The sequence below is a fragment of the Musa acuminata genome, chromosome BXJ3-10, assembly GCF_036884655.1.
Source record: "Musa acuminata AAA Group cultivar baxijiao chromosome BXJ3-10, Cavendish_Baxijiao_AAA, whole genome shotgun sequence".
Lineage (NCBI taxonomy): Eukaryota > Viridiplantae > Streptophyta > Magnoliopsida > Zingiberales > Musaceae > Musa > Musa acuminata.
In genome coordinates this window covers 675063-701632 of record NC_088358.1, presented here as the reverse complement: position 1 = coordinate 701632, position 26570 = coordinate 675063, and the positions used below count along the sequence as shown (strand labels likewise).

Genomic DNA, 26570 nt, shown 5'->3' with positions numbered 1-26570 from the left:
TTTCATGCATAAATTTCATTTCATCACATTCAAAATATCATCAAAAAAAAATTAATTGGGTGATGAATACAAGGAGTTATACAAAGACAAAAAATCATGTCATGAAAGATGTGATCATGTGAATACCAAAAGATATGATTCATTTTGACACATCTCCTCTTAAGAAAATACCAAGTAGAATAGTAGGAGAACGATTAATAAAAAATATTGATTCATAATAAATCTTTCAAGTTATAACCAATTCATGAATACCGAAAGAACATTCAAGATTCATTTGGATAATTTTTCTCTTTTGTAAATGACAAAAAGAAGCATAAGAGATAAAAGATTTTGATTCATAAATCTCAAGAATACATGAAAGATTTGGATAAAGGGTCATTTAAATTTACCTTATCAAAATCATTTTCATGGTCCAAGAGATTCATAAAGGTGATATAAATAGATTCATTAATCTCCTTTTTGGAAAAATCGAGAAAATAAAATTTTCTAGGAGAAACCTTTTCTCTTTTTAGTTATTTTAATTCATGTGATTTATTTCATTTATGCCAAAAAAATGTGCATCAACATTTAGGATCGAAACGTTAGGATCGAAAATTGAATTTCGTCATAAAAAAAAAATCAAGACCAATAAATCACAAAAATCATCATGTATAACTTTAAAATCTCATGCATAAAATCGTCAATCTTGGTATCGAAACTTTTAATGTTTTCATCATTATGCATCATTAAATCATTAAACATAATTTCATTAAACATGAAGCATCTTCAATCAAAATCGAAAAATAATACGAAAATCAACATGATACACATTAATGCTCCTTAAAACATTTATAGGATTTATCTTAAGTATTAGATTTAAGTCTAACATTTTGTTCCTTTATCATGCAATTTTCATGATCAATTTCAAAAAAAATTACTAGAAGGATAAGCATGATTCCTTATTTTTTACATTTTCATTACTTTTTAAACATGTAATTTTCAAGAAAAATAATTATTCTAACAAAATGCATTATGAAAAGCATCATGTAATTTCGAAATAAATTAAAGGTTTTTTTATTACCTCAACGTCGAAAGTCGTTAAAGCGTAGTTTGCTACCTCGTCTTTGTTGATTTTCTACTCGTCTTCGGATGAGCTCAATTCATCCCAATTTATGTTCTTCTTCTTGCGTTCAAAGCAAGTAGTTGCGTTCTTTTTGTTTTTGTTCTTTAATTTTTGTTTTATTAACTTTTTAAATTTCTTAGTGAGTTCGAGTTCACCATCACTTGAGCTTATGATCGAGTGGTCTTCAAATGTTCTAAGTTCGAAATCCTTCTTGTCCTTTGAAAGGTTGTTCTTGAGTTCTTTATGTGCATTGCACGTCATTTCATAGGTCATCAAAGACCCTATTAGTTCTTCAATCGGAAAGGTATTTAAATTTTTTTATTCTTGAATTGCCGTTTCTTTTGAATCCCAACACTTATTAAGAGAATGCAAAATCTTGTTTACGTGGTCAAAATCCGAAAAACATTTGCCAATAGCTTATAAACCATTGACGACATCCGTAAAACGAGTGTACATGTCAACAATGGTTTCGCTCGGCTTCATTCGAAATAGTTCAAAATCGTGCATTAAAAGGTTGATATTTGAATCTTTGCTAGTGCCTTTGTATGAGATTTTAAGAGTGTACCATATGTCGAAAGTCGTTTCGCACATAGAAATCCGATTAAACTCAGTTTTATCCAAAGCGCAAAATAGAGCGTTCATAGCTCTAGCATTTAACGAAAACGTCTTCTTCTCCAAATCATTACAATCTTTCATTGGAAGAGAAGACCTTTTAAAATCGGATTCGACAATGTATCATAAATCCAAACCCAACGAAAGCAAGAAAACTCTCATTCGAGTTTTCCAATAAGTGTAGTCCGTCCCATTGAAAAAGGGAGGACGAATGAGAGAGTGACCCTCTTGAAAGCCGAAAAGAGTCATTTCTCTTTGGGTGTTTAAATCAAATGAGAAAACGAGGCTCTGATACCAATTGTTAGGATCAAGAGCGGCACTAAGAGGGGGGTGAATTAGTGCAGCGGTAAAAATTATGTCTTCAAAAACTTTCGTACGATAAAACCGTTACCGACGTAAAAACGTTTCATAAAGGTAATGCTTTGAAAGTGAAGTAAGAGCGTATTGAAGGCAGTTTGCAGTTAATGTAAATTGCAGGAAGTAAATGCAAACCAGATTTTTAGAGTGGTTTGATCAACATGACCTACATCCACTTTCGGCTTCCTCCTCCAACGAGGTCATCGGCGTCCACTAGGGGCCTTCCTTCAATAGGCGAAGGCCAATCACCTTTTACACCCCTCTTCTCCTTTTACCGGGTTTAGGAGATAACCCATACAAGCACTCACTCTCCTCTCTAAACAGAATTCTAAGTTTAAAGCTAGAGGAGGGATCTCTCAAGTGATTTCTACAGTGTTTCTTCACTTTTAAACTCTTTGTTCTTGTGTGCTTTAACCAGGGATGAGAGGGATATTTATAGGCTACAAGTTGATTCAAACTTTGAGCCTAAAACTTTCCCATCCCGGGTTTCCCGGGCACGGGCGGTACCTGGCGGTACCACCGCCTGGGGCGTAGTGCTAGGCAGTACCACCGCCCAGACTGGCGGTACCACCGCCTGGCACCCTGCCAGGGGCAGTACAATCGCCCAGACTGGCGGTACCACCGCCTGACAGTCTCGAAGACTGTGCCACGATGGTGAGACTCCTTGGGGCACTGTTTGGGCCTCTTATTGGGCCCAACACAGTTCTTACATGGGCCTAGCTAGCCCCTAATTGGGTTGGCCCAAATCCAAGTCCAATTACATGCTAACTACGAAATCCTAAGACATTTGCTAAGTTAAACAAGTCCCTATGTCTATTCTTCCGACGATCTTACGACAAACTTCCGACGATCTCTCGACAATATTCCGGCGGACTCCCGGCAAGCTCCTGGACTTCACAACGATCTTCTTGACGAGTTTTGACGAGCTTCTCTAGCAAGCTCCGAGACTTCTCGGCTGGTTCCTCTAGAACTTCCGACGAACGTCCGGACTTCCGACGAACTCTCGAATTCCCAACGTGATCTCGATCTTGACTCCGGGACTTCATTTTGCTTCATGCCTTGCTATCGTACTTAATCCTGCACATGTAAAACATACTTCGATCTAGACAATTAATACTAAGCATTAATCAAGTTGTCCAGCATGTCATTGGTCCCTCGACGCTTCGTCTGATTCTTCGGCGCATCGTCCTCTCTTGCGACCTATTGCCCAATCGGCCAGTTGACTCCACAACTCCGATATCCTTCGCGCAATATCTACTCTTCTTGGCCTGATGCCCGAATCCACGACCCGAAGCCTTCTGTCGATACGTCGACCAATCCACCGGCCCAACGTCCAATCTTCTAACATGTTTTCCCCCGGCACAACATGATTCTTCCTGCTTTAATTGTCTCATCCTGATCGAGCATCTTGCGTTACTCAAAACATAGATTAAAACATAAACACTTATCAATTGGTTTCATCATCAAAATACGAGATTCAACACCCTCTTCGCGAGACGTCAAGACTTGTCCGTCGTTCGTTTTCAATCTAATAAGCTTTTTGTTTTACAGGTCCTTCGGGGGACTTGTACGAGGTTGCAACTAGGCTAAACCTTTGCGGAAAAATATGTTGCAAGGGCGCCTCATGACTTAGGCAATCCCAGCTAAATCCGAGGAGTTGGCCCAAGGGTGCTTCATGACTTATGCAACTTCAACTAAGTTCGTGACTTTGCCGCAAGGGTGTTTCACGACTTAGGCAATTCCAGCTAAGTCCATGACAATGCGGGGCGACGTCGCCTCTCTTCTCCCCACGTGGGGCAACATCACCGAGGCAATGGCACAGAAAAACGAGGCGATGTCGTAGAAATTTTTTATTTTTAACTTTTATAAATAAATATATATATATATATATATATATATAAAGGCGACGTCACCCCGCGTGAGGAGAAGAGAGGCGACATCGTACTTTTTTTTTACTTTTATATACAAATATATATAAATAAATTATTATACATATACATATATATATATATATATAGAGAGAGAGAGAGAGGCAACGTTACTTCGAAAAATTTTTTTTTACTTTATATATATACCAACCGGTATACCAAGCGATATACCTCTCGGTATACAGTACCGTATCATACCGAATGAATCTCGAAACTCCGGTATGGTACGATATTTCAATCCTTGCATCATAGTACATCATAACTTAATTAAAACAATACATATTATCCTACTAGTACAAATACAATGTATCTAGTTTCATAAATAACCAAATCCTATCAAAACTAAAATCAGATTGAGTGGCATATTGTCACGGACAAACTTCTAAACAAGATGTTTGATGTAATGCTTATGTATGTCTGTGTCTTTTGGTATGTTCATACTTTGACTAGCATGTAGAGGGACAGCCGAAGGCTTAATAGTCCCATTTAGTTCGGTCTGTAATGAACCATTTTACCCTTTATTGTGCATCTGTTCAGAGTTTATAAAGTCTGTTTGTAATTTGCATTGTCTATGAAGTGTTTTCGGAGATGTTTGCTTGTGGATCCCAAGTGAGGCGTTTTCTCTATCCCGTTCTCTTTTTTGTGGGTCCTAAGGGACCATGGGAGGCTTCGGGGAGGCTGACCTTTGCGGACGGACACGCAAGGGTGCCGCACGACTTAGGCAAAACCAGCTAAGTCCGTGACAAATAGTATCAGAGCGGGACAAGCACTCATAGAAACACTTAGCATGCAAATGTGGGGGACCTAGCGGGACTGCGTTGAGGGCAGTCAGCACACGCGCGATCGTTTGGGGAAAACGGGTATGGAGAAGTAGGGAAAAAGAGTCGCTCGGAGGAGCGGGAATCTGAGATTGGCATTCAGAAATGGCCAACCCTTCGCGCAAGAGGCACCACGAGAATAGGCAAGCTTGGAAGAATGTGGAGCGCACAAAGGTTGGGATGGTTGAGTTTGAGCTACAGCTCAACGTTGATAACTATACTTGATGGTGCTCAAGGCAAGCGAGGCGCTTGGTAAAGGATGAGACCATGCAAGGTGGAATGAGTTGCTCAGCGACCGTAAGAGTTGTGCAAAGCTCACAGAGGTGAGGGGAATTGCTAACTCAAAGAATTCGGTACTCATACATGGGCTTGTATGCGGACGATGGAATGTTTGCGGCCATCCCAAGGCGACCGAAACTCGACGCCATGGAGCATTGAAACTTTCTCTTCGGCATGTAAAGGATACGTCCGTAGGAGGTTGAAGTGTGCAACGAGTTCAACATGTTGCTAGGCCTTGAGTGGTGCAGCGGGGGCTGTATTGACGTGGAGTCGCAATCTAACAAGTGCGTTTGCAAGAGGCAGAACAATGCACAGTTTGTTCAGCAGATCGGAGTAGTCCAAGGGGATGGTGGTCTCCGAGACGAAGAGAGATGTTGCTCCAATGGGACAGTTATCCAGGAGGGATAAGTCTCGACTCTCAAGAGGGAGAATCATGTAGGACGGACCTCACAAGTTGAAGAAGAGTACCTCAACAAACAACAACTCCACGAAGCTCAATGGACTGAGAAAGCGGCGAGGAGTCGTCGCATGATCTCGCTCGAGAGAATGCATTGGTAGATGCATTGCGAGATCAAGTGGGGGAGCGACCCAAAGCAACACAAATGAAGGCACACTTGGAGTCGATATGAGATCGGACTCAAGGGAGGGTTGACCCATGGAATGGTGGGCATGAGGGCCACCATCAACTCAATGCAAAAACGAGGAGCGAAGCAACTTGGGTGTAACTTGGCAAAGTACCCAAGCCGCATGAAGGGAGCCAACATAGAAGATGGAACATGGAGCAGAGGCACAGTGCTTTCCTTGGACAAAGGTCAAGGACATGAACTCTTGTAGAGGCAAGAGCAGGATCATGTTGTTCCATGGGTCCTTCATTCTGACGGAGCGAACTCATCTTGCATGGTGCCAAAGACGAGGGGAGCTTCTGGGCACATGCACCTTATCTCGGAAAAGCATGTGATGGAGGAACTAAGGCGACTCAATTTGCGGAGGCGAAGTTGGGTTCGGAAGGCCTTAGCACGAGGCAAGAGGACGTAGAGGCGGGTACTCTTGAAGAATATACCGCAGTGTTGCCATTCAAGTTGCCATGAAGGAAGCGGTGCGCAGCGAAGATTATGCTGGTAAGGGCAGAGGCCCAGGATCCAGACAATGGTGCGCTAATTGCAGCGAAGTCGGGGGACTTCAGGAGCTATTAGGCGACGGACTGTCCTAACGGCGCTTCATCTAAGTGTGACCCAAGAGTGGGTGGATAAAGGTCGATTGTCAAAGGAGCGAACAAAATCGAAGGTGGAAGAGACCCTACGATGTATTGGCAGAGGCCACACATGGAGGGACCACAATTCGAGTTCATCCCACAAGGATCAGAATGCAATAGAGATGTCACCAGGAGGCGACATGGAGCAGCGGATCGTGGAACAGTTCGTGGCAATGCGATACACATGACATAGTCCCGTGAGGGACTAGATCATACGGAGGTATAATCGGAAGCTACTGGAAGCTCCACTTCGGTGAACAACACGACGGCAAGAAGGGCCATGAATTCACGGAGTGAAGGCCATGGTACCGTAGAGGCGGGTCTTCCATGCGTGCATCGAATTTTGCATCGGATGAAAGCCTTGGTCATCAGCATATGGGGGTTGTGTTCCACCAAGAGAAAAGTTTGAATGTAAGTACCAATGAGTCCCATGAGAGGGGCTTGATCATACAGAGGTATGATCGAAGCAACTGGAGAGTTGGACTGCTCCAGAGCTCATATTCGCTTAAGGGTGCCCGACAAGTCAGAGGACAAGGTCGAGTAAGCGAACGTTGCTACCAAGGAAGCTAAGGAGAACAGAATCGGTACAAACCCTACAACGTGATGGCAGAGGCCATGCATAAGAGTTGTAGTCTGTCTTTCCATCGACCAAAGGGAGCTGCTTGGATAACACAGAGGTGTTGAAGCAGGGGGTCGAAAGGGGCGAGGAAGCGACGACGAGTCCAGAGGGACTTAGCTACCCAAAATCAAGCATCAGTTAGAATGGAGGTGAACTCAGAGGAGTACCACGGAGACATATCTACTGATCGTGAAGAAAAAGGATGCAGATGCGAGGCGACGGATAGTAGGGCCATGGGCATGGTAGCGCCATGGTACCGTAGAAGCGGGACTTCCGTGAAAGGCATTAATCCCTTGCTCTCATGGGGGGAGAGCGCTTGGTCGGAAAAGGGGTCGAGGAGGTGGAGCATGCAGAGGCAAATCTCCAAGTACCGAGACAAGGCTAAAGGGCAGAGGCCAAGGAACTTCGTAAGACCGGTGTCAACGAGCTTCTCATCAAAATAGCCGAAAGTGAAGGACTTCGGGTCATGCAAGAGTGCACGACCAAGGAACGAAGCAGGTAGTACGCGGTGCTGTACCTTTGCTACTCAGGGGAGTAGGCGGCAGGGTTGATGGAGAAGACGGTACAATCCCAGAGACGACCAAATCTATTAGAGAATTACTCCAAATTGGGGTGAAAACTTCTTGCATTCCAGAAGTTCGATGGCATTGAGAAGGTAAATCACAGTAGCTAACTCAACACAAGGAGTGCAAACACTTCAAGTGCTTCAGAAGTGTGAGCAAAGAGCAGGCGAAGGCCAGTAACCAGCTCGATGCATGGAGTACAACCTCGAGGAGGCGGGGGAAGTCAAGTAACCTTTGCCTTCTCAATCCTTAAGAGAATGGGCGAAACCGAGTACCTCAATTCTCTTATCTATCCAGCAGAGGAGCTCTGCACAAGTTCAAAGTCTCTTCGAAGATAATGGAAGACAATAGTTGTCAAATCCTCACCAACGGTGATCAGTGCTACTGAGAGTAGATTGTCCGCTTCATTTCCCAATGAAATGCCAATCGAAAGCGGAAGTGATGCGAACCTACTTGGATGTGACAACTAAGTGAAAGAAGAGTCAATGAACAAATTTTGTGGAGGAAGGACCCAAAACTTCAGAAGTTTGCGAGACGATGCTCGTTAAAGCTCCAACAAGCATCCACCCAGTTCAAGCAGCATGAGGCATTTGAGAGACTGGCGCAGTAAGGATGGTCTTTTCCATCACCTGGAGGATCCGCAGGAACCAACAGGGATCAATACAACTCAGCCAACCCCACACTAGAGTCAGAGTCATTGGTGAGTTGAAGCAACCTAAGAAACTTAGGGAGCTAGTTGTGGAGAACAACCATCGGTGGAGAAGAAAGAGAGAAAGGGAGAAGAGAATGAGAGAAGAAACTTAGGGCTTTGGGTTTTTCTGCTCAAATCCTTTCATTTGGGATCTAATCCTTCAAAGGAAAGTGTTCTAACCCCATCTTACAGTAATCTTGATCTCTGTTCTTATCTCAAATGTGAACAATTCGAAATATTTTGGCTTAACTCATGATTTCTCTCTCGTTTGGTCACAAAACTGTGAATCTAAAATTTTTCGGTAATCTGACCTCTATGTATTGTTTCAGCTCTAACTTTTAGCACCCAACTCTGATTTGTGCAAAACTTGCTTTAGACTCATAAATCTTTTTTTTTTATACCTGAATTTAAAGATTTGGAGCAAAAATGCATCTCCGGTTTTTTATTGAAATCGGCCCTATGGATTCTACAAAACAAGGATTATAGTTTCTGACATTTCAATACTAAACTACTTAAAACTCCCTATTGGAAACTCTGATTTGTGCAAAACATACTTTGTTGTAAACTAGACTTATAGATCTATCTTTCAGTACCTAACTTGAAAGATTTAGAGCACAATAACTTACCCAGTCATCTGTTGAATTCGATCCTATAGAGTCTGCAAAACAAAGATTTTGTTCTCTAACCTTTGGTTACCAAATCATTTGTAACTCATTGTTAGAAACTTCAATTCATATGAAACTTGTTTTATCTGAAAGTAGATTGAAATATCTTTCCAATGATACCTTTATTGAGTAAATTGGAGCATAATTGATAGTTCGAATTATTTATAAAATGCCCCTCACAGATTCTGCCAAAATGGAACCTTTGTCAATTTTACCTATTTTAGTTTTATCTCTTTAGCAGTGATTTAAAAAGCGCTAGGCGCCAAAAGGCGCCAAGGTCCAAAAACGCCTGAGGCGCTCGCCCGAGCGAAGCGAGGCGCTAAAATATAAAAATATAAAATATAATTAATAAATATAATTATTTAAAATTTTAAATAAAAACATAAAAATATATAATATAATTAATAAATATAATCACATTAACAGTGTAAACCTGCTGACGGAGAAACGAGGAAGTAGCGGCGAGCAGCGGCAGCAGCGGCGAGCAGCGGCAACAACGGCGGCGAGCGGCGGCAGCAGTGGCGGCAGCAGCAGCGGCGGCAGCGGCAGCAGCGGCGAGCGGCGGCAGCGGCGACAGCGGCGAGCGGCGGCAGCGGCGAGCGGCGGCAGCAGCAGCAGCGGCGGCGAGTGGCGGCAGCGGCAACGGGAAAGGGAAAGGGAGCGGAAGGCGCGAGCAGCGGGAGGCCTCGAGGGAGGCGCGAGCAGCGGGAAGGCTCGCGGGAGGGCTCGAAGGAGGCGAGAGGGCTCGCGGGAGGCGCGAGCAGCGGGAGGGCTCGAGGGAGGCGCGAGCAGCGGGAAGGCTCGCGGGAGGGCTCGCAGGAGACGCGAGCAGCGAGAGGGCTCGCGGGAGGCGCGAGCAGCAGGAGGGCTCGCAGGAGGCGCGAGCAGCGAGAGGGCTCGCGGGAGGCGCGAGCAGCGGGAAGGCTCGCGGGAGGCGCGAGCAGCGACAGCGGCGAGCAGCGGCAGCGAGCGACGAGATCGCGATCGGGATCGGGATCGGGATCGGCAGCGGCAGCAGGTTAGTGTTGGGTTAGGGTTAGGGTTAGGGTTGGGGTTATATTGGTTTAGTTGGTTCGATTGAACCAACTAACAACCGAACCAGGACCGAACCAGACCTAAAATTCTGGTTCGGTTTACCCAAGCGCTCGCCTGAAGCGCCCAGCGCCTGGGCTCGGGCGAGCGCCCAGGCGGCGCCTGATTGAAGCGCGCCGCCTGGGACATTAGCGAGGCGCTCGGGCCTCCCCTCGCCTCGCCCGAGCGCCTAGGCGAGCGCCCGAGCGCCTTTTGCAATCACTGCTCTTTAGACATTAAATTCATCTAGCATTCTTTCTTCAATTAAGTTATATGTGATTACTTTGAATGCTTGTTTGCTCTTACTCTTTATTCCTTTCATATTTGAATGCATTTGTGAAAGATTATGTTTACATCATATTGACTCATAAAGGCACATGTACATTTCGTTGTTCCGCATGTGTTTCCGATATATGTCAATTTTATAGTCCAGAATGTCCTTTGTACTCTAGTGTTTGTAAGATTATTTAGACCTTTTGCAAAAATAGTAAAGGGATTATTTGAACCTTTGCCAGAAATGGTAAAAGGTATATTTTTAGAGCTCGTGATGCTATGTCGGCCCCCTTTGGCTTCATCCAAACGTGTATGGATGACGCTCGCAGACGTGGGAGATTATGTTTGGGATCCCACTTCACCTTCTATGTGTTTGATATAATACCCAAAGTTTTTGTTATTTGTTTCTACTGTGCGCTTTGGATAAGAATGAAATGAATACAACGTCAAATGTGACATTTAAACTTTTGTTTTATATTTGTCCTTTTGATAAACTCCGATATGTTTCATATGTCATTGATATATTTTGAAATGCCTCTTATGCCTCCAAAATGTTTATACGCTATTGATATGCTTTGAAATATTCTATATGTCATTGATATGCTCCAGTTACTCTTTATTTCATTGTTATGAACAAACCAAGCTTCGAATAAAATGACATTGCGATTCTGTATTCGATGAGTGGATATTTATGAATTCTTGTATCCCAACCTTGCATTTTAATATCTTGTTTGTTTGAAGCTGTCCTCTTTTGTCATAGATATGTTAGTCGCTTGATGAGCTTTATATGCTCACTTTGTTGCTATATAAATTTTTCAAGATAGTTTGTCGCTCGCTAAAATGTTAAAATTGAGCCAAGGCAGTGGAATGCTAGAAGATTTTGGGCAAAATTTTATTGGTTGATATATTTTTGTTGTATAAGTACACTTTGCATCTAATGAAATGTTAATGGTAAATCTGAACTTATATGTTTTATAAAAGTTTAAAGGACCTCTCATGTTGAGGATTTTGAAATGTTAAGTTTAATTTGTATAATGATATGAACTTGTGGTAAATATTAGTTTTATGATTGTATAGATTCCCACATTTTTGGATATATGATGTGATTAATGTTTTGTTGAATTGGCTTCGGATTTTATGAATCATCGAGTGATGTGGTGTGTGATTATAAACTGCACAGGTTTTATGGATGTGAATTTTGACTTGAATGTTTCTCAGTGTCCTCAAATGTTAGTTTGGATCATGGATTAGATTACTAAGGAATTATAACATTATTGATTTAAGACAAGGTCTCTCCTCCTGAATGTGATAATTTGGGGGCCGTGACAGAGGTGGCATCAGAATATGATTTAAGGATCACTAAGATATTTGATATATTTGATATGCAAAATATATTGAGGTTTAATAAATTATATAGAGATCGATGAAAATTTTCTTTAATGTCCTTTAGGAATCTACGATGCTGAGGACATCTAGTCCTCTTGCTTCATCTTCTTCTAAGTAATTGAGTGGGATGAAAATGTTGATTGGGGACATCAAATTAGAATAAACTAGGAATGGAATAATTTAAGGAGCTTAGTCCTTCCTATTTCAGTGGTGAACCTAATCCAATTAGTGGCAGAACGATGGATGATGCTAATAGAGAAAATAATTGATATCTTAAATTGCTCAGATGATCAGAAGATTTCTTTTGCCACCTTTATGTTGGAAGTAGAGGCTGCATATTGGTAGGAATAATAAAAAGAATTTTAGGAGATCAAGGGCAGGAATAACAAGGACAAGTTTACCAACAAAAATAAGAGAGGAAATGAATCAGAAAGAAAATAAGAGAGGAAATGAATCAGAAAGTAATAACAAGAGGGTCAAAACATCTAGATTTAGAAAGGAAAGTCACCGTAGAGGACTCAATCATATGCAAAATGCGATTTAAATCATGAAACAAGTCAGTGTTTTCAGGTAACTAGAGCCTATTTTGCTTATGGGAAGTAGGATTATAAAATAAAAGATTACCCTTTGAACAAGAAGAAAGAGTCATTGCCTCCTAGATCATCAACCCATGCCAGAATATATGCTATCACTGAATAAGATTCCAAAGCTTCTGAATCAGTGATCAAAGGTATTATTCACATTTCTAATGAAAATATAAAAGTTTTGTTTAATCTTGGTTCCAATCTATGTTTTATTTCGTAATATTTTGATTATCAATTGGGCATTCAACCCAGACCACTGGATTATATGCTATATGTAACTATGACTATTGGGGATTCTTGGACAATAAACTTGATCTGGTAATCTTGTCCAATTTCTATTGGAGAACACGAGCTTCTTGCTGATTTAGTTCTCCTAGAGATTTAGAGTTTTGATGTTATTCTTGGTATAGATTGGCTATCTTCTTATCATACAAGTATAGATTGTTATACAAAAATGATCACTTTTTGCATACTAGATCAGTCCATCTTTTATTTTGAGAGTATTAGATATGATTTATCTCCTTGCCTGATATCGACACCTTAAACTCATCGTCTTATACAGAAAGGTTATTTTTGTTATTTTGTATATATAAAGGAGCAATCAGATCAAAAAATAATCTAAATGAAATTCTTGTGGTCAAAGAGTTCCCTAATGTATTCTAGGACGATTTGCCTGGATTACCTCCAAACAGAGAGGATGAATTTGTTTTTGATTTGGCCCTTAGGACAACCCTCAATATCTAAACCTCCTTATAGAATGACACCACTCGAGTTAGTGGAACTGAAGAAGCAACTACAATGACTATTAGATGAGGATTTTATTCGGCCCAGTGTTTCACCATGGGGTGCTCCAGTGTTGTTAGTTAAGAGGAAGGATGGAACATTGAGGCTTTATATTAATTATAGATAGTTGAATCAGGTGACCATAAAAAACAAGTATCCTCTATCCAAAATTGATGAATTGTTTGATCAATTGCAGGGTGTATTAGTACTTTCTAAGATTAATCTAAGGTTGGGTTACTATCAATTCAAGATCAAGAAGGAGGATATTCCAAAAACAGCTTTTAGAACTCGATATGGTTACTATGAGTTCTTAGTTTTGTCTTTTGGTTTGAGTAACGCCCCTATAATTTTTATGGATCTAATGAATAAAATATTTAAGTCACCCTTAGATGATTATGTAATTGTATTCATTGATAATATATTAATATATTCGAGGAATAACTAGGAGCATAAAGAACACTTGAGAAATGTCTTGTCAATACTAAGAAAAAAGAAATTGTATGCAAAGTTCAACAAATGTGAGTTTTGGTTGAATGAAGTCGCTTTCTTAGGCCATGTGATTTCAAAGAAGGGTATCTCTGTTGATCCAAAGAAAGTGGAAGCGGTAGTTAAAAGGAAAGTACCAATGAATGTGACAGAAGTTAGAAGTTTCTTAGGCATGGCAGATTATTACAAAAGATTTATGGAGGGATTCTCTCGAATTGCCAGTCCACTCACCAGACTAACTCAAAAGAATGAAAAATTTGAATGGGGTGATGATTGTGAGCAAAGTTTTCAAAAGTTAAAAAGAAGATTGACAAGTACCTCTATTCTCACTATCCCAAGTGGTAACGAGGGATTTGTAGTTTGTACAGATGCTTCGAGAAAGGGTCTTGGTTGTGTTTTGATGCAAGATGAGAAAGTGAATGCTTATGCTTCTAGACAATTGAAAAGTTATAAACAGAATTATCCAACTCATGATCTAGATTTGCAGCAATTATTTTTGCTCTAAAGATTTGGAGACATTACTTATATGAGCGGACCTTTGAAATCTTTACCGATCATAATAGTTTAAAGTACATTTTTACTAGGAAAAAGTTAAATATGAGACAGCAGAGATGGATAGAACTTCTAAAGGATTATGATTGCACCATCCGTTATCACCCAAGTAAAGTTAATGTTGTAGCTGATGCACTTCGTAGAAAATTTACAAGTTTTATAGCTAGTCTGGTTGTGAAGGAATGGAAGCTACTGGAAGAAAATTGTGATTTGAATGTTATGAGGAGAGGGCAAGACTCAATGATAGCGATGGCCTTTATTCAGGTTCAATCTGGTCTCATTCAACAAATTAAAGAAAGACAACTCCAAAATCCACGTTTAATCTACTTGAGAAATAAAGTAGAAAGAGGCCATAAAGCAGAGTTTTGAGTTTCAATGGATGGCCTATTAAGATTTGGGGATAGGGTATGCGTCCTTAATGATCCAAATATGAAGAACCAAATCCTGAAGGAAGGTCATAATTCTAAGTACACCGTGCATCCTAATAGCACTAAGATGTATAGATATCTCAAAAGTCACCATTGGTGGGAAGGCATGAAGAAAGAGAGTGCAATATATGTTTTAAAGTGTTTGACTTGTAAATAAATCAAGGTAGAACACCAGAGACCTGGAGGTTTGTTGCAACCTTTAGATATTCCTGAATGGAAATAAGAATGTGTAACTATGGATTTTGTTTCGGGTCTACCCAGAACCTCTAAAAAGCATGATGCTATTTGGGTTATTATTGATAGGTTAACCAAATCTGCACATTTCTTATCGATTAATATAACTTATTCTCTTAAAAGGCTTACAAACTTGTACACTGATAAAATAGTAAGACTTCATGATGTTCCAAAGGAGATTATCTTTGATAGAGACTTTAGATTTCTTTCTAGATTGTAGAGAAGATTACAAGAATATATAGATACCAAAGTCAAAGTTTAGCATTCCTTATCACCCTCAAACGGATTGAGGATTTGCTTAGAGCTTATGTCATGGAGTGGAAAGGTGAATGGGATAAGGATATCTCTTTTATTGAGTTCACTTACAATAATAGTTATCATTCAAGCATTCAGATAACTCCTTATGAAGTTTTATATGGATGAAAGTATAGAACACCTATATGTTGGGAGGAAGTTGGCGATAGAACGTTGTTAGCACCAGACAAAACATAAGAAACTACCAAGAAAATTCAAGTTATCAGGAAAAAGTTAAAGATTGCACAAAGTCATCAAAAGAGCTATGCTGATAACAGAAGATGAGATATCGAGTTCCAAGTAGGGGATTTTGTATTCTTGAAGGTCTCCCCTTCTAAGAACATGGTAAGATTTGGGAATAAAGGAAAGTTAAGCCCTAGATTTGTTGGACATTTTGAGATCATTGAGAGAATTGGTTCTATCGCTTACAGGCTTGCCCAGCCACCATCTTTATATCATATCTATAATATATTTCATGTTTCAATGCTCAGAAAATATATACCAGATCCATCTTATATCATCAAGTATGAGCCGATTGTGATCGATAAATACTTGTCTCACATGGAAGAGCCCCCTCAAATTATTGATAAGAAAGAGAAGTTCTTAAGAAATAGAATCATTCCTCTAGTTAAAGTGATTTGAAAGCATCATTCTATGGATGAAACGACTTGGGAGCGATTGGAGGAAATGAAGAAAGCTTATCCTCATCTTTTCGTCGATGAAGAAAGCTTATCCTCAAATTTAGAGGACTAAATTTTTCTTTTAACGGGAAGAGAGTGTAATATCCCTCATTTTTTAATTTTCATAAGAACTTATTTGTGATGAAATATTCTGTTTTGAATTATTTATAAGACCTAGTAGTAAAAAAAAAATCTGAGGACCTATTTGTAAACCCTAAGGACCTAATCATAAATATGATTAATACAAGGACTAAACTGAAAAAAAAAAAGCACAAAAAGACAAATCCCACCACCTCAACATTTCTGCCTTCTTCCTTAAGAAACCTAAGAAGGCAGCTAGTTGTAGAGAACAACCATCGGTGGAGAAAAAAGGGAGAATAGGAGAAGAAAAGAATAGGAGAAGAAAAATTAGGGCTTTGGGTTTTTTTTGCTCAAATCCTTTCATTTGGGATCTAATCCTTCAAAGGCAAGTGTTCTAATATCATCCTACAGTAATCTTGATCTCTATTCTCATCTCAAATGTGAACAATTTGAAATATTTTGGCTTAGCTCATGATTTCTCTCTCGTTTAGTCACAAAACTGTGAATCTAAAATTTTTCGGTAATCTAACCTCTATGTATTATTTCAGCGCTAACTTTTAGCACCAAAATGGCTTCAACTCGCTTCTCGTAGGAGGCTCTAGTGGGGGGTAGCCAAGTTGGAATACTTCGGGAAGCATCTTGTGAATCTGAGTGGTAGGCTTTCAAGTTGCTTGCGTGGAAGACATTGTGAATTTTGAGTCATGCCGGCAATTGCAACTTGTAGGAGACATTGTCTACCCTACTAATGATTGGGAAGGGTCCTTTGTACTTGCACATCAATCCCTTGTGTACTTTTTGCTTGAAGAACTAGAGTGATGCAGGTTGGAGCTTCACCAACACCATGTCGCAAACTTTAAACTCTTGTGGTCGCCTTCCTAAGTCTGCCCACTTCTTCATCTTTTTGGCCACCTTCTCTAAATAAGCCAACGCAATATCTATATTTCGATGCCATACATTCGCAAAGTAATATGCTGACGGACTACTCCCGGTATACCCGATCACCACGGTGTGAGTCGACAGTTGCTATCTCGTAATGATCTCAAAGGGAGTTTTGTTGGACGCAGAGCTCTGCTGCAAGTTGTTGGAGAATTGGGCAATGTCCAACAGCTTTACCCAATCCCGTTGGTTGGCACTCACGTAGTACCGAAAATAAAATATTGCTCAAGGAGCGAATTTATTCTTTCAGTTTGGCCATCCGTTTGGGGGTGGAGTCTTGTGGAGAAGCATAACTTGGACCCTAACAATTTAAATAGCTCGGTCCAGAATCGTCCCAAGAACCGAGCATCTCGATCGTTGATGATATTGTGCGGGAATCCCCAATACTTCACCACATTCTTCATCATCAACTTGGCTGCCTCCTCTGCTGAATAGTGTAGGGGTGCAGCAATGAATGTTGCATATTTTGAAAACCGATCGACCACCACGAGTATCGATCTGAGTCCCCCTACTGCCGACAAGCTTGAGATGAAGTCTAAGGAAATGTTCTCTCATGGCCTCTCCATAAGAGCTAATGTTCGGTGAATGCCTAGATGTTCAGCCCAAAGGGAATCGTGACACTCTCTCGGGAGTTCATGCCTCAAATTGTTCGCTTGAGGAACATAAACCCTATTCCATTTTGTGTAGACGAGTTTCTCCTGGACCCCAAATCGTCGGATCTTGCCTTTTTTGATTAATTGCATCAAGGTTACTGCTTGGGGATCACTGTGCAATCTATCCCTGATCCTGGAAAGGAAGTTAGAGTGCAACTGACTTGCTTGGCCTCCGCCCTCTAGTTGCATGGCATTCGCCAACTCCACTTTCCGGCTCAATGAACCAACAAATACTTCTCGATACTTCATTGAACCAATAGATACAAGCCGTACTGAGCAGCAAGGAGACTTGACCAAAATTTCACTTATATGGTAACCATTGACATTGTTAAACATGAGCTAGCACATGCAAAGACACACTACATGTCGGTCCTGGTACTTCTCAGCAGTTTGAGCCACCACTTGAACCAATATTCACAATATTGTTACTTGACATACTGTGCATGTTTATTAATATTTGTCATCCACCTTGAATTGATTAGTGCTTGAAATATATTTCATTAAAGATCTTATATATTTAACTTTAACAGAAAACTGCATATTCACCCACATAAGGCATATCAACTATAGAGTGTGACATGAAGATCCATGTACCGCTTTCCCTTATTAGAACCTTCCCATGGATGTTCTTTTGGAGTCAGTGGCAGTTAATCACCTATTCAGGGAGCAATTCAGAAAAATGCAGCTTATGTCCCATCATAAAAGAAAAATGCAGCACCTATTCAGGGACTGCACTTTCACTAGCTGAGGATACAGTTACAGAACAACATATCTCTAGCATCTTGTATGTTCTCTTGAGATTCTTTTGAGTACCTTTTGTCTGTATTAAGACCACTGCAACATATTTGGCATTCCCAGGCTGTACATTGGTGTTGAAATTGATGGATGGAATGTGATCAAAGAACTTTTGATTCCATGGAATGTGTATCCCAAAAGGTAGAAAGGGTCACAAAGTTGGAGTTTGCCCTACCTAACCTGAAATTGCTACAGAAGGTGACCCTGCTAACAGTTAGGGGATGGGTTTTTGCCTCCATTCATGAGAAATTATTATTTTCAAAATGACATCCTAACCTGAGAAGCATACCAACTCTCGAAAATTTTATGATAAAGAAACATAAATCTGTGCCTCAGAACAAAAGCTAATTCTTCTAAATCCTATACATTAAGCAGGAAATGTCAAACTGGAGACCAACATAAAATCACTAGAGCAATCATGAGAAAAAAGGAAGTTTGTCACCTTTCATGATGATTTCATTGGATTCCTCATGGAAGGAGCTGTTTAGTAGGGGATATTTACTCAATGTCATTGACAGAGACTTTATCAGAAACGGAAGAAATGTAAGCTTCACACTCTGATCCTTATTTTCTTTCTGCAAAGCCGCTTTAAGTTCTACAAGAGCATTACAATTTACTTCTTCAAAATAATGAAAGTGTGGAACTTTTGCAGCCATGGTCATCGATCTAACCATAGACCTCTGAAATCCCCTGAAATAACATTAGCATTTGGTCATTCTCACCACAAACATTCTATCAATGAAGTTAAATAAAGAAAACAATATGAACTCGTAGTATCCCAACTATTTAGGATTGGCTACAAGGATCCTTTCCCACCAATTAACTTTTTCAATAGTCAAATCAAAAGAAATCAATTTATTTATTGTTTCTAATAATGTTTCATAAGTCTCCCTCCATCTCTTCATCATACTATAATCTTAATCAACCCAACTCATTGAGTTGAGACCAAGATTTCAAATATAGGCCAGACCAGCACATATTGATGGGTAGTCACTGTCCAATAAATTATTAGTACCAAATCATATAGATTCTTTTTTTTTTTAAACTAATTCTTCAAGTTGGTAGATCATCACATATATTGGTACAGAACCAATCCAACTAGTTGCCGAAAGCAATGTTGAACCAATATCTAAAACCTTGGCGGAGGCCCCTATCCTTTGGGCCTATTCATACCATCGTATACAGTTCTTCCTAATCTTACTTGGAGCTACACCTATGTATCAATGAAAATATTTGTTCTTCTATCTTTCTTAATAATCTCATATATTTGTTGTACTAGCCCAACCTCATATATTTGTTGTGTGCACGTGTGTGTCTATATATATGTATGTATATACATATGTATATGTAATTATACCACATTAATATTACTATATATTTGTTTCCTTTATAAAACCCATCACAAAATATTAGCAACTCTGCTATAGGGCTTTGATAAGTTAATAAAAAACCAAACTAATTTTCAGAAACGCTCATCTTTGACTTAGTCCTTGTTTAATCAACTCTCCCACTATTCCAATGGTGCATGGCTTGCTAGCTTATTTATACTATAGTTTAAGAAACATTTTATTATCTCACAATTAGATGCAACATGATTCCTCATAAGTTATCAATCTAGATGATGTTTTGTATAGCATCAAATAGAAATGTTCTTTATGGGTCGTCATTCAACATGCGGCCAACAGAGAACTCCATATGAATTATGATTTGAGTTAGCTAAGGAATGCCTTTTTTTTTACCTGAGAGGAATTTTCTTATCTGCATAACACATTGCATCACCAATATCCACATGAAATCCTTTCCCATCTTTCAACAGCTCAAGTTCTTCAGTATGCTCATCAACAACATCCAAAAGAAATGGTCCTTCTTTGCAGATATTCTTGCTAGCAGCATATTTCAGAACATCTTCTTTCAAAACCCTTCCATTCCTTCCAGTTCCACAGATATCATTTATGTCAACACTGTATTGTTTTGCAAGATTCCTGACAGCAGGAGTAGATAGGACTCCCCCTGAAGCTTCTGGTTTCCTTGATGTACTTTGAGAATCTAAACCAGTTGATCCAACATCCAGAGATGTCATATTTTCATCATCCTCAGATCCAAAAGGAGTTTGAGCATCATCAACTACTATCTTCACCAATGTTTCTCCAACCTGAAAATTTTAACTCGAAAACTGAAGGATCTTCCAGAATTTAAAAATCCAGGAAGTATACATTTGCATGCATATTTATCCATTGGTTTCTTTGACTTCTGGGTTGATAATAAACAAGGTCACTTTGCTAACATCACATGAGCAGCTAAGAAGGCAAATACTACTGAAGTAGGGTAGTGAATCAAGATAAAAGAAAAGGTAATACTGACAAACAAAGCTGCTGATAAACACTAATCAACAACCAGGATAAATCTTCAGTGAACTAGATCAGACTAATTAGGGAATATGTTAACTCCAATAAATGCACTATTTAGGTAGTGCTTCAAATTGACAGCCAAATTTTATTTGATTTTAATGCCTCCCACCATGTTCACCTCCTATCCATTTGTGATAACTATTTCTATACTATATGCAACAAGAACTTATTTCAAAATGGTCAATGGTGCATAGCACACAACATATATACTACACATAAAAAACATGACGACCACAAATAAACATGACAAACAAAGAAAATTTGGATTATCACTGCCAGTATGAATTTTGCCCTGTTAAATTGACTAAAAGTATACCTGTACTGGTGTCACCAATCCAATTCAATTCATTCATTTTTTTTTCAAAGGAAGACTGATCTTGGGAAAATTGTACTCAAACATTCTGCAGTACAGTGATTTCGGAATTCTACATCCAAAACAAATTGGAGATGTTCCGTATTTTTCTGAATCTACATTTACAGAAACAAACATTTGAAGTCTTAAAAGCTTGCACTGTTTTGTTCTTTAATTTTCCTTGGTGCTCACTCCCATCTTTTCAGTTTAGTGCCTGTATTGCCAAAACAGTTTAAACTGAAACAAGATAGCTAAGATGATTAGATTAAAAACTTCATTTAAGTAATGTCAGATAATCAAACTAAATTTCCTAGTTCAAGTGGTAGAAAAGTATATTATTCAATTTTGTAATAGTGTTTTGCACCATATCTTTAATATCATAGACATTACTCCTAGCATGTAAGCTCCAGATTTTTGCTGCTGCATATGGTAATGTTGGTGATCAAAATCCCAATCAAAGACTATTTATAGTGACAGCTGAAAAGGTCAATTGACACTGATTATTACATCATCGATGTTCAACAGAATACCATGTAATTCATTCAATTACCCCTGAAATGAGAAAACGGATTTTATTAATGAATGACAAGGCCATTTGTAGACAATTAGACATGTCAACCCACCTTCACAATATCACCAGGAACATAAAGCATCTGAACGACTTTCCCCTTGAATCGGCTGGTAATTTCTATAGTTGCCTTATCACTCTGTACTTCACAAAGCCTTTGAAATTCTTCTACCAGATCACCCTGCGCAAAAATAATTTTCAAAATTCATCTATTACATGACTAAATTATTAGATGAATATGATTTTAGCTTTTAACAAGTACCAAAAATCATGTTCTGTTAAGATCTCAGTGAATTCAATCAGGAATATAAGTAATATCTGATTCAGACAAAAAATAAAGGGTCTCATGTGAGATGCAAGCACCTTACAACTAACTTGAGTATGAGTGAAGGAAGCATCATGTTTCATTATCAATGGAAGAGAAGTAATGTTTTCCACTTAAGTTTACATGATCTGTTGTCCCAAGGGACAAAGTTGGCTATGCAGGTATAATGACATATCTTCTTGTACTTAGACTAAAGAATATGGCAATATCAGCCAAAAGTAGATCCACAAAGATGTAATCAATCCTGCTTTTTATTAAAAGAAATTGCATGCTTATTTTGCACAAAAGAAAATTCCTAAAGATATCTAATAATTTAAGGTCTATAATTTGCTTCACTTAGTTCCAAACAATTCTAACTTTTTGAACTGTTGAATACTGGTGAACACTATCATTTTCATGCATGAAAACAAAGTCCACGAGATGGAAACTTGAATCTCCTTGAATATTATCTGACATAATCACAATTAACAAGCAGCTATTTTAAATGATTATAGTGAGTTAACTAGTTTCTTTATTGTGACCAGGTATTAAGGGTTCAAGTCCAGCTGTTTACATATGTAAGGAGCCTCCACGAATATTACATTGCCAGAAGAATGTTGTAGTATACATACAGACTGTTGCTTATGTTACACACTTTATAAGATGTACTAAACATAATACATTGCATTGAAAAAAATAAAAGCAATTTATATTAGATTATGTATCACTGTCTTATCATTATTTTGATGAATAATAGTTTGCACAATATTTTCGACTCCCGTAATCCTTTATGTTTACTAAAGACCCAACATCTCTTTTTGGCCTATCACAGTATATTGACAATTTTTTTCTTAACAATAATTCAGACCTCCAATGGATATTCAACAAACTTCCCTAGTGTCAAAATAGTGAACACTCCATTACAATTGAATAGAAAAACAACTCCAAATAACATTTATAAAAATTGATCACAAGGACTTGTAAGTTTCGAAATTGTGATTTAATTACAGTTTACGTTAATTTCAAAATATGTGCAGCTATTGGCTATCATAAAATTCATATTCTTTAGAACTACTGACAGAACCACAACCATGGTGAAAAATGCGACTACCAATCTACTAACATAATCACCTTCATCTTATAAGGTCTGCATAATAATCTCCGCAAGGAATCAGCCATTTACAACAACAAGAGAAGAAACCTATCTCACCTCACTCACGAACCATTTCAGGAGCTCGCACTCGGCAATCCCTTCCCCAGTCTGCGCTAGAGTCACGTCCACCACTTCGCCTCGGGGAACATCAACCCACGCCTGACTCGAAAAGCGCCGATTCGTAAATCTCGCACAAAAACCCTCCATCTGTGCAATCAGTTTGACCGAAGAAAACTGTCAAGGCGCATACTCGGAATGAACTCGAACAAGGAAAACGAGTGTAGATGCTCACAGAAGAGAGACGGGTGAAGCTCCGACCGCCGGCGTGGAGCGGCGAGAAGGGGAGAAGAGAAGACAGATCCGACCTAGAGGGTCCGGATTCGAGCGGAGGCGACGGCACCGGTTGCTGGAGTGTTGCGGCGTAGACCGGAGTACCGGCCGGAGAGCGGCGGAGCGGCAGGCGAGAGACGCGCATCGAGGCCGCAAGGAAAAGAGGATTTGGCGACCGCCTTGGAATCATGTTGGTACGGAGATACAGAAATGAAACGAGCCAATCACATCCGGTTTTTATAGATAACCATGACTTAGGAGGCGTGCGCGAAACGTGTAATAATTGTTTTTTGGCTGGAAGATACTGGGAACAGGATAGTACAAAGTTTAGGGACCGATGGGGGTGACGCTGACGCGGCATCATGTATGCAGATTTATCAACGAGGTTTGTCAAATAAAATAGTATATTTTTAAAAAAAAATATTTACTCTTCTATTTTTACCAAAGTGTATTTTTATAATTATTTTTTTTATTTTAATTTTTTATTAATTTAATACAAATATCTTTGTCCCACTATCCACCTATAATCAATGGCTACCAACCCTAGTTCTCACGGCGAGCAATATAATCACACCCCCTTTTCCTTTTTTATTCTCTTTCTCCTCTCATAGTCTCTCTCTTTCTTTATTCTTTTACCACGATTTTTGTACAGCATCATTTTCAATCATAATCTTATCTTATTTTTTCAATAATATCATAATCATTATGATTATTTTGGAGTCGGAGATAATGATGACGATAGTGTTGACATGGCATCATGTATAAAGATTTATCAACGAGACTTTGCCAAATAAAATAGTATATTTTATCTTTAAAAAAATATTTACTCTTCAATTTTTACCAAATTATGTCTTTATAATTATTTTTAATTTTATTTTGTATCAATTTAATAAAAATATCTTTGTACCACTACCCACCTCTAATCATCATATCTTGATTGGCACCAATCCTTATTCTCACCACGACCAACATAATTTGTCAAACTAACTCTCCCACCCCTTTTCCCTTTTTAATCTCTTTCCCCTCTCGTATTCCTCTCCCTTTACTCTTTTTCCATGGCTTCTCAATCATTCCCAATCATAATCTTATCTCGTTTTCTTAATAATATCACAATTATTGTTATTGTTTTAGGGTCGAAGACGACAATGACAATGACGTAGACGCGACATCATGTATGTAGATTTATCAATGAGGCTTTGTCAAATAAAATAGTATATTTTACCTTTAAAAAAATGTTTACTCTTTTATTTTTACCAAATAGTGCCTTTATAATTATTTTTTATTTTAATTTTTTTATCAATTTAATAAAAATATCTCTGTCCCACTATGCACCTCCAATCATCATATCTTAACTGCTACCAATCCTTCTCCTCATCACAAGTAACATAATTTGTCAAACCTGCTCTGGTACCCCCTTTTCCCTTTTTCTCTCTTTCCCCTCTCGTACTCCTCTCCTTTCCTTTAATCTTTTTCCAAGACTTATGTATAGCATCATTCACAATCATAATCTTATCTCGTTTTCTCAACAATATCACAATCATTACGATTGTTTTTGGGTTGGAGACGACGATGGCAATGGCACTGATGTAGCATCATATATGTAGATTTATCAACGATGCTTTACCAAATAAAATAGTATATTTTACCTTTAAAAAAATGTTTACTCTTCTATTTTTACGGCCTTTATAATTATTTTTTATTAATTTAATAAAAATATCTCTATCCCACTACCCACCTCAAATCATTATATCCTGACTGCTATCAACCCATGTTCACACCACGAGCAACATAATTTGTCGGACTTGCTCTCCCACCCTCTTTTCCCTTTTTATTACCTTTCCCCTCTTTGCCTTTATAATTATTTTTAAAATTTTTTTATTAATTTAATAAAAATATCTCTATCCTACTATCCACCTCTAATCATTATATCCTGATTTCTCTCCCTTCCTTTACCCTTTTTCCATAACTTCTATACAACATCATTCACAATCATAATCTTGTCTCATTTTCTCAATAATATCATAATCATTACAATTGTTTTGGGGTTGAAGATGGTGATAGCGATGGCACTGATGCGACATCATATATGCAGATTTATCAACAAAGCTTTGCCAAATAAAATAGTATATTTTACCTTTAAAAAAATATTTACTCTTCTATTTTTACCAAATAATACCTTTATAATTATTTTTTATTTTTAATTTTTTTATTAATTTAATAAAAATATTTCTATCCCATTACCCATCTCTAATTATCATATCTTGATTGCTACCAACCATTGTTCTCACCATAACTAACATAATTTGTCCTCTCCCACCCGCTTTTCCCTTTTTACTCTCTTTCCCCTCTTGTACTCCTCTCCCTTCCTTTACTCTTTTTATATGGCTTCTGTACATCATTATTCTCAATCATAATCTTGTCTCATTTTCTACATAATATTATAATCATTGCGATTGTTTTGGGGTCGGAGACAACGATGGCGATGGCGATAGCGCTAATGTAGTATCATGTATGTAGATTTATCAATGTGGCTTTGCCAAATAAAATAGTATATTTTACCTTTAAAAAAATATTTACTCTTCTATTTTTACGGCCTTTATAATTATTATTTTTAATTATTTTTATCAATTTTTAATAAAAATATCTCTATCCCACTACCCATCTCCAATCATTATATCCTGACTCCTCTCCCTTCCTTTACCCTTTTTCCATAACTTCTATACAATATCATTCCAAATCATAATCTTGTCTCGTTTTTTCAATAATATCATAATCATTGTAATTGTTTTAGGGTCAAAGATGGTGATGGCGATGGCACTGATGTGACATCATATATGCAAATTTATCAACGAAGCTTTGCTAAATAAAATAGTATATTTTACCTTTAAAAAAATGTTTACTCTTTTATTTTTACCAAATAATACCTTTATAATTATTTTTTATTTTAATTTTTTATCAATTTAATAAAAATATCTCTATCCCACTACCTATCTCTAATCATCATATCTTAATTGCTACCAACCCTTGTTCTCACCATAATTTGTCGGACCTGCTCTCCCACCCCCTTTTCCCTTTTTATTCTCTTTCCCCTCTTGTACTCCTCTACCTTCCTTTACTCTTTTTATATGGCTTTTGTACAGCATTATTCCCAATCATAATCTTGTCTCATTTTCTACACAATATTATAATCATTACGATTGTTTTGCGGTCGGAGACAACGATGGCGATGGCGATAGCGCTGATGTAGCATCATGTATGCAGATTTATCAACGAGGCTTTGCCAAATAAAATAGTATATTTTATCTTTTAAAAAATATTTACACTTCTATTTTT

The 26570-nt window shown here is 38.5% G+C and overlaps 1 protein-coding gene across 1 annotated transcript in view; it reads right to left on the bottom strand.

Moving 5' to 3' along the window:
• Positions 1–23462, bottom strand: part of LOC103999783 (lipoamide acyltransferase component of branched-chain alpha-keto acid dehydrogenase complex, mitochondrial) — a 63318-nt gene extending 39856 nt beyond the window's left edge. The window contains exons 1-5 of the mRNA XM_009421632.3: positions 23200–23462; positions 22965–23114; positions 21506–21631; positions 19862–20274; positions 18565–18812 (exon numbers count right to left, since the gene is read on the bottom strand). Coding sequence (XP_009419907.2) covers positions 18565–18812; positions 19862–20274; positions 21506–21631; positions 22965–23114; positions 23200–23427 — 1165 coding nt within the window. The 5' untranslated portion in view covers positions 23428–23462. The remainder of the gene's footprint in view (positions 1–18564; positions 18813–19861; positions 20275–21505; positions 21632–22964; positions 23115–23199) is intronic.
• Positions 23463–26570: the final 3108 nt, after the last annotated feature.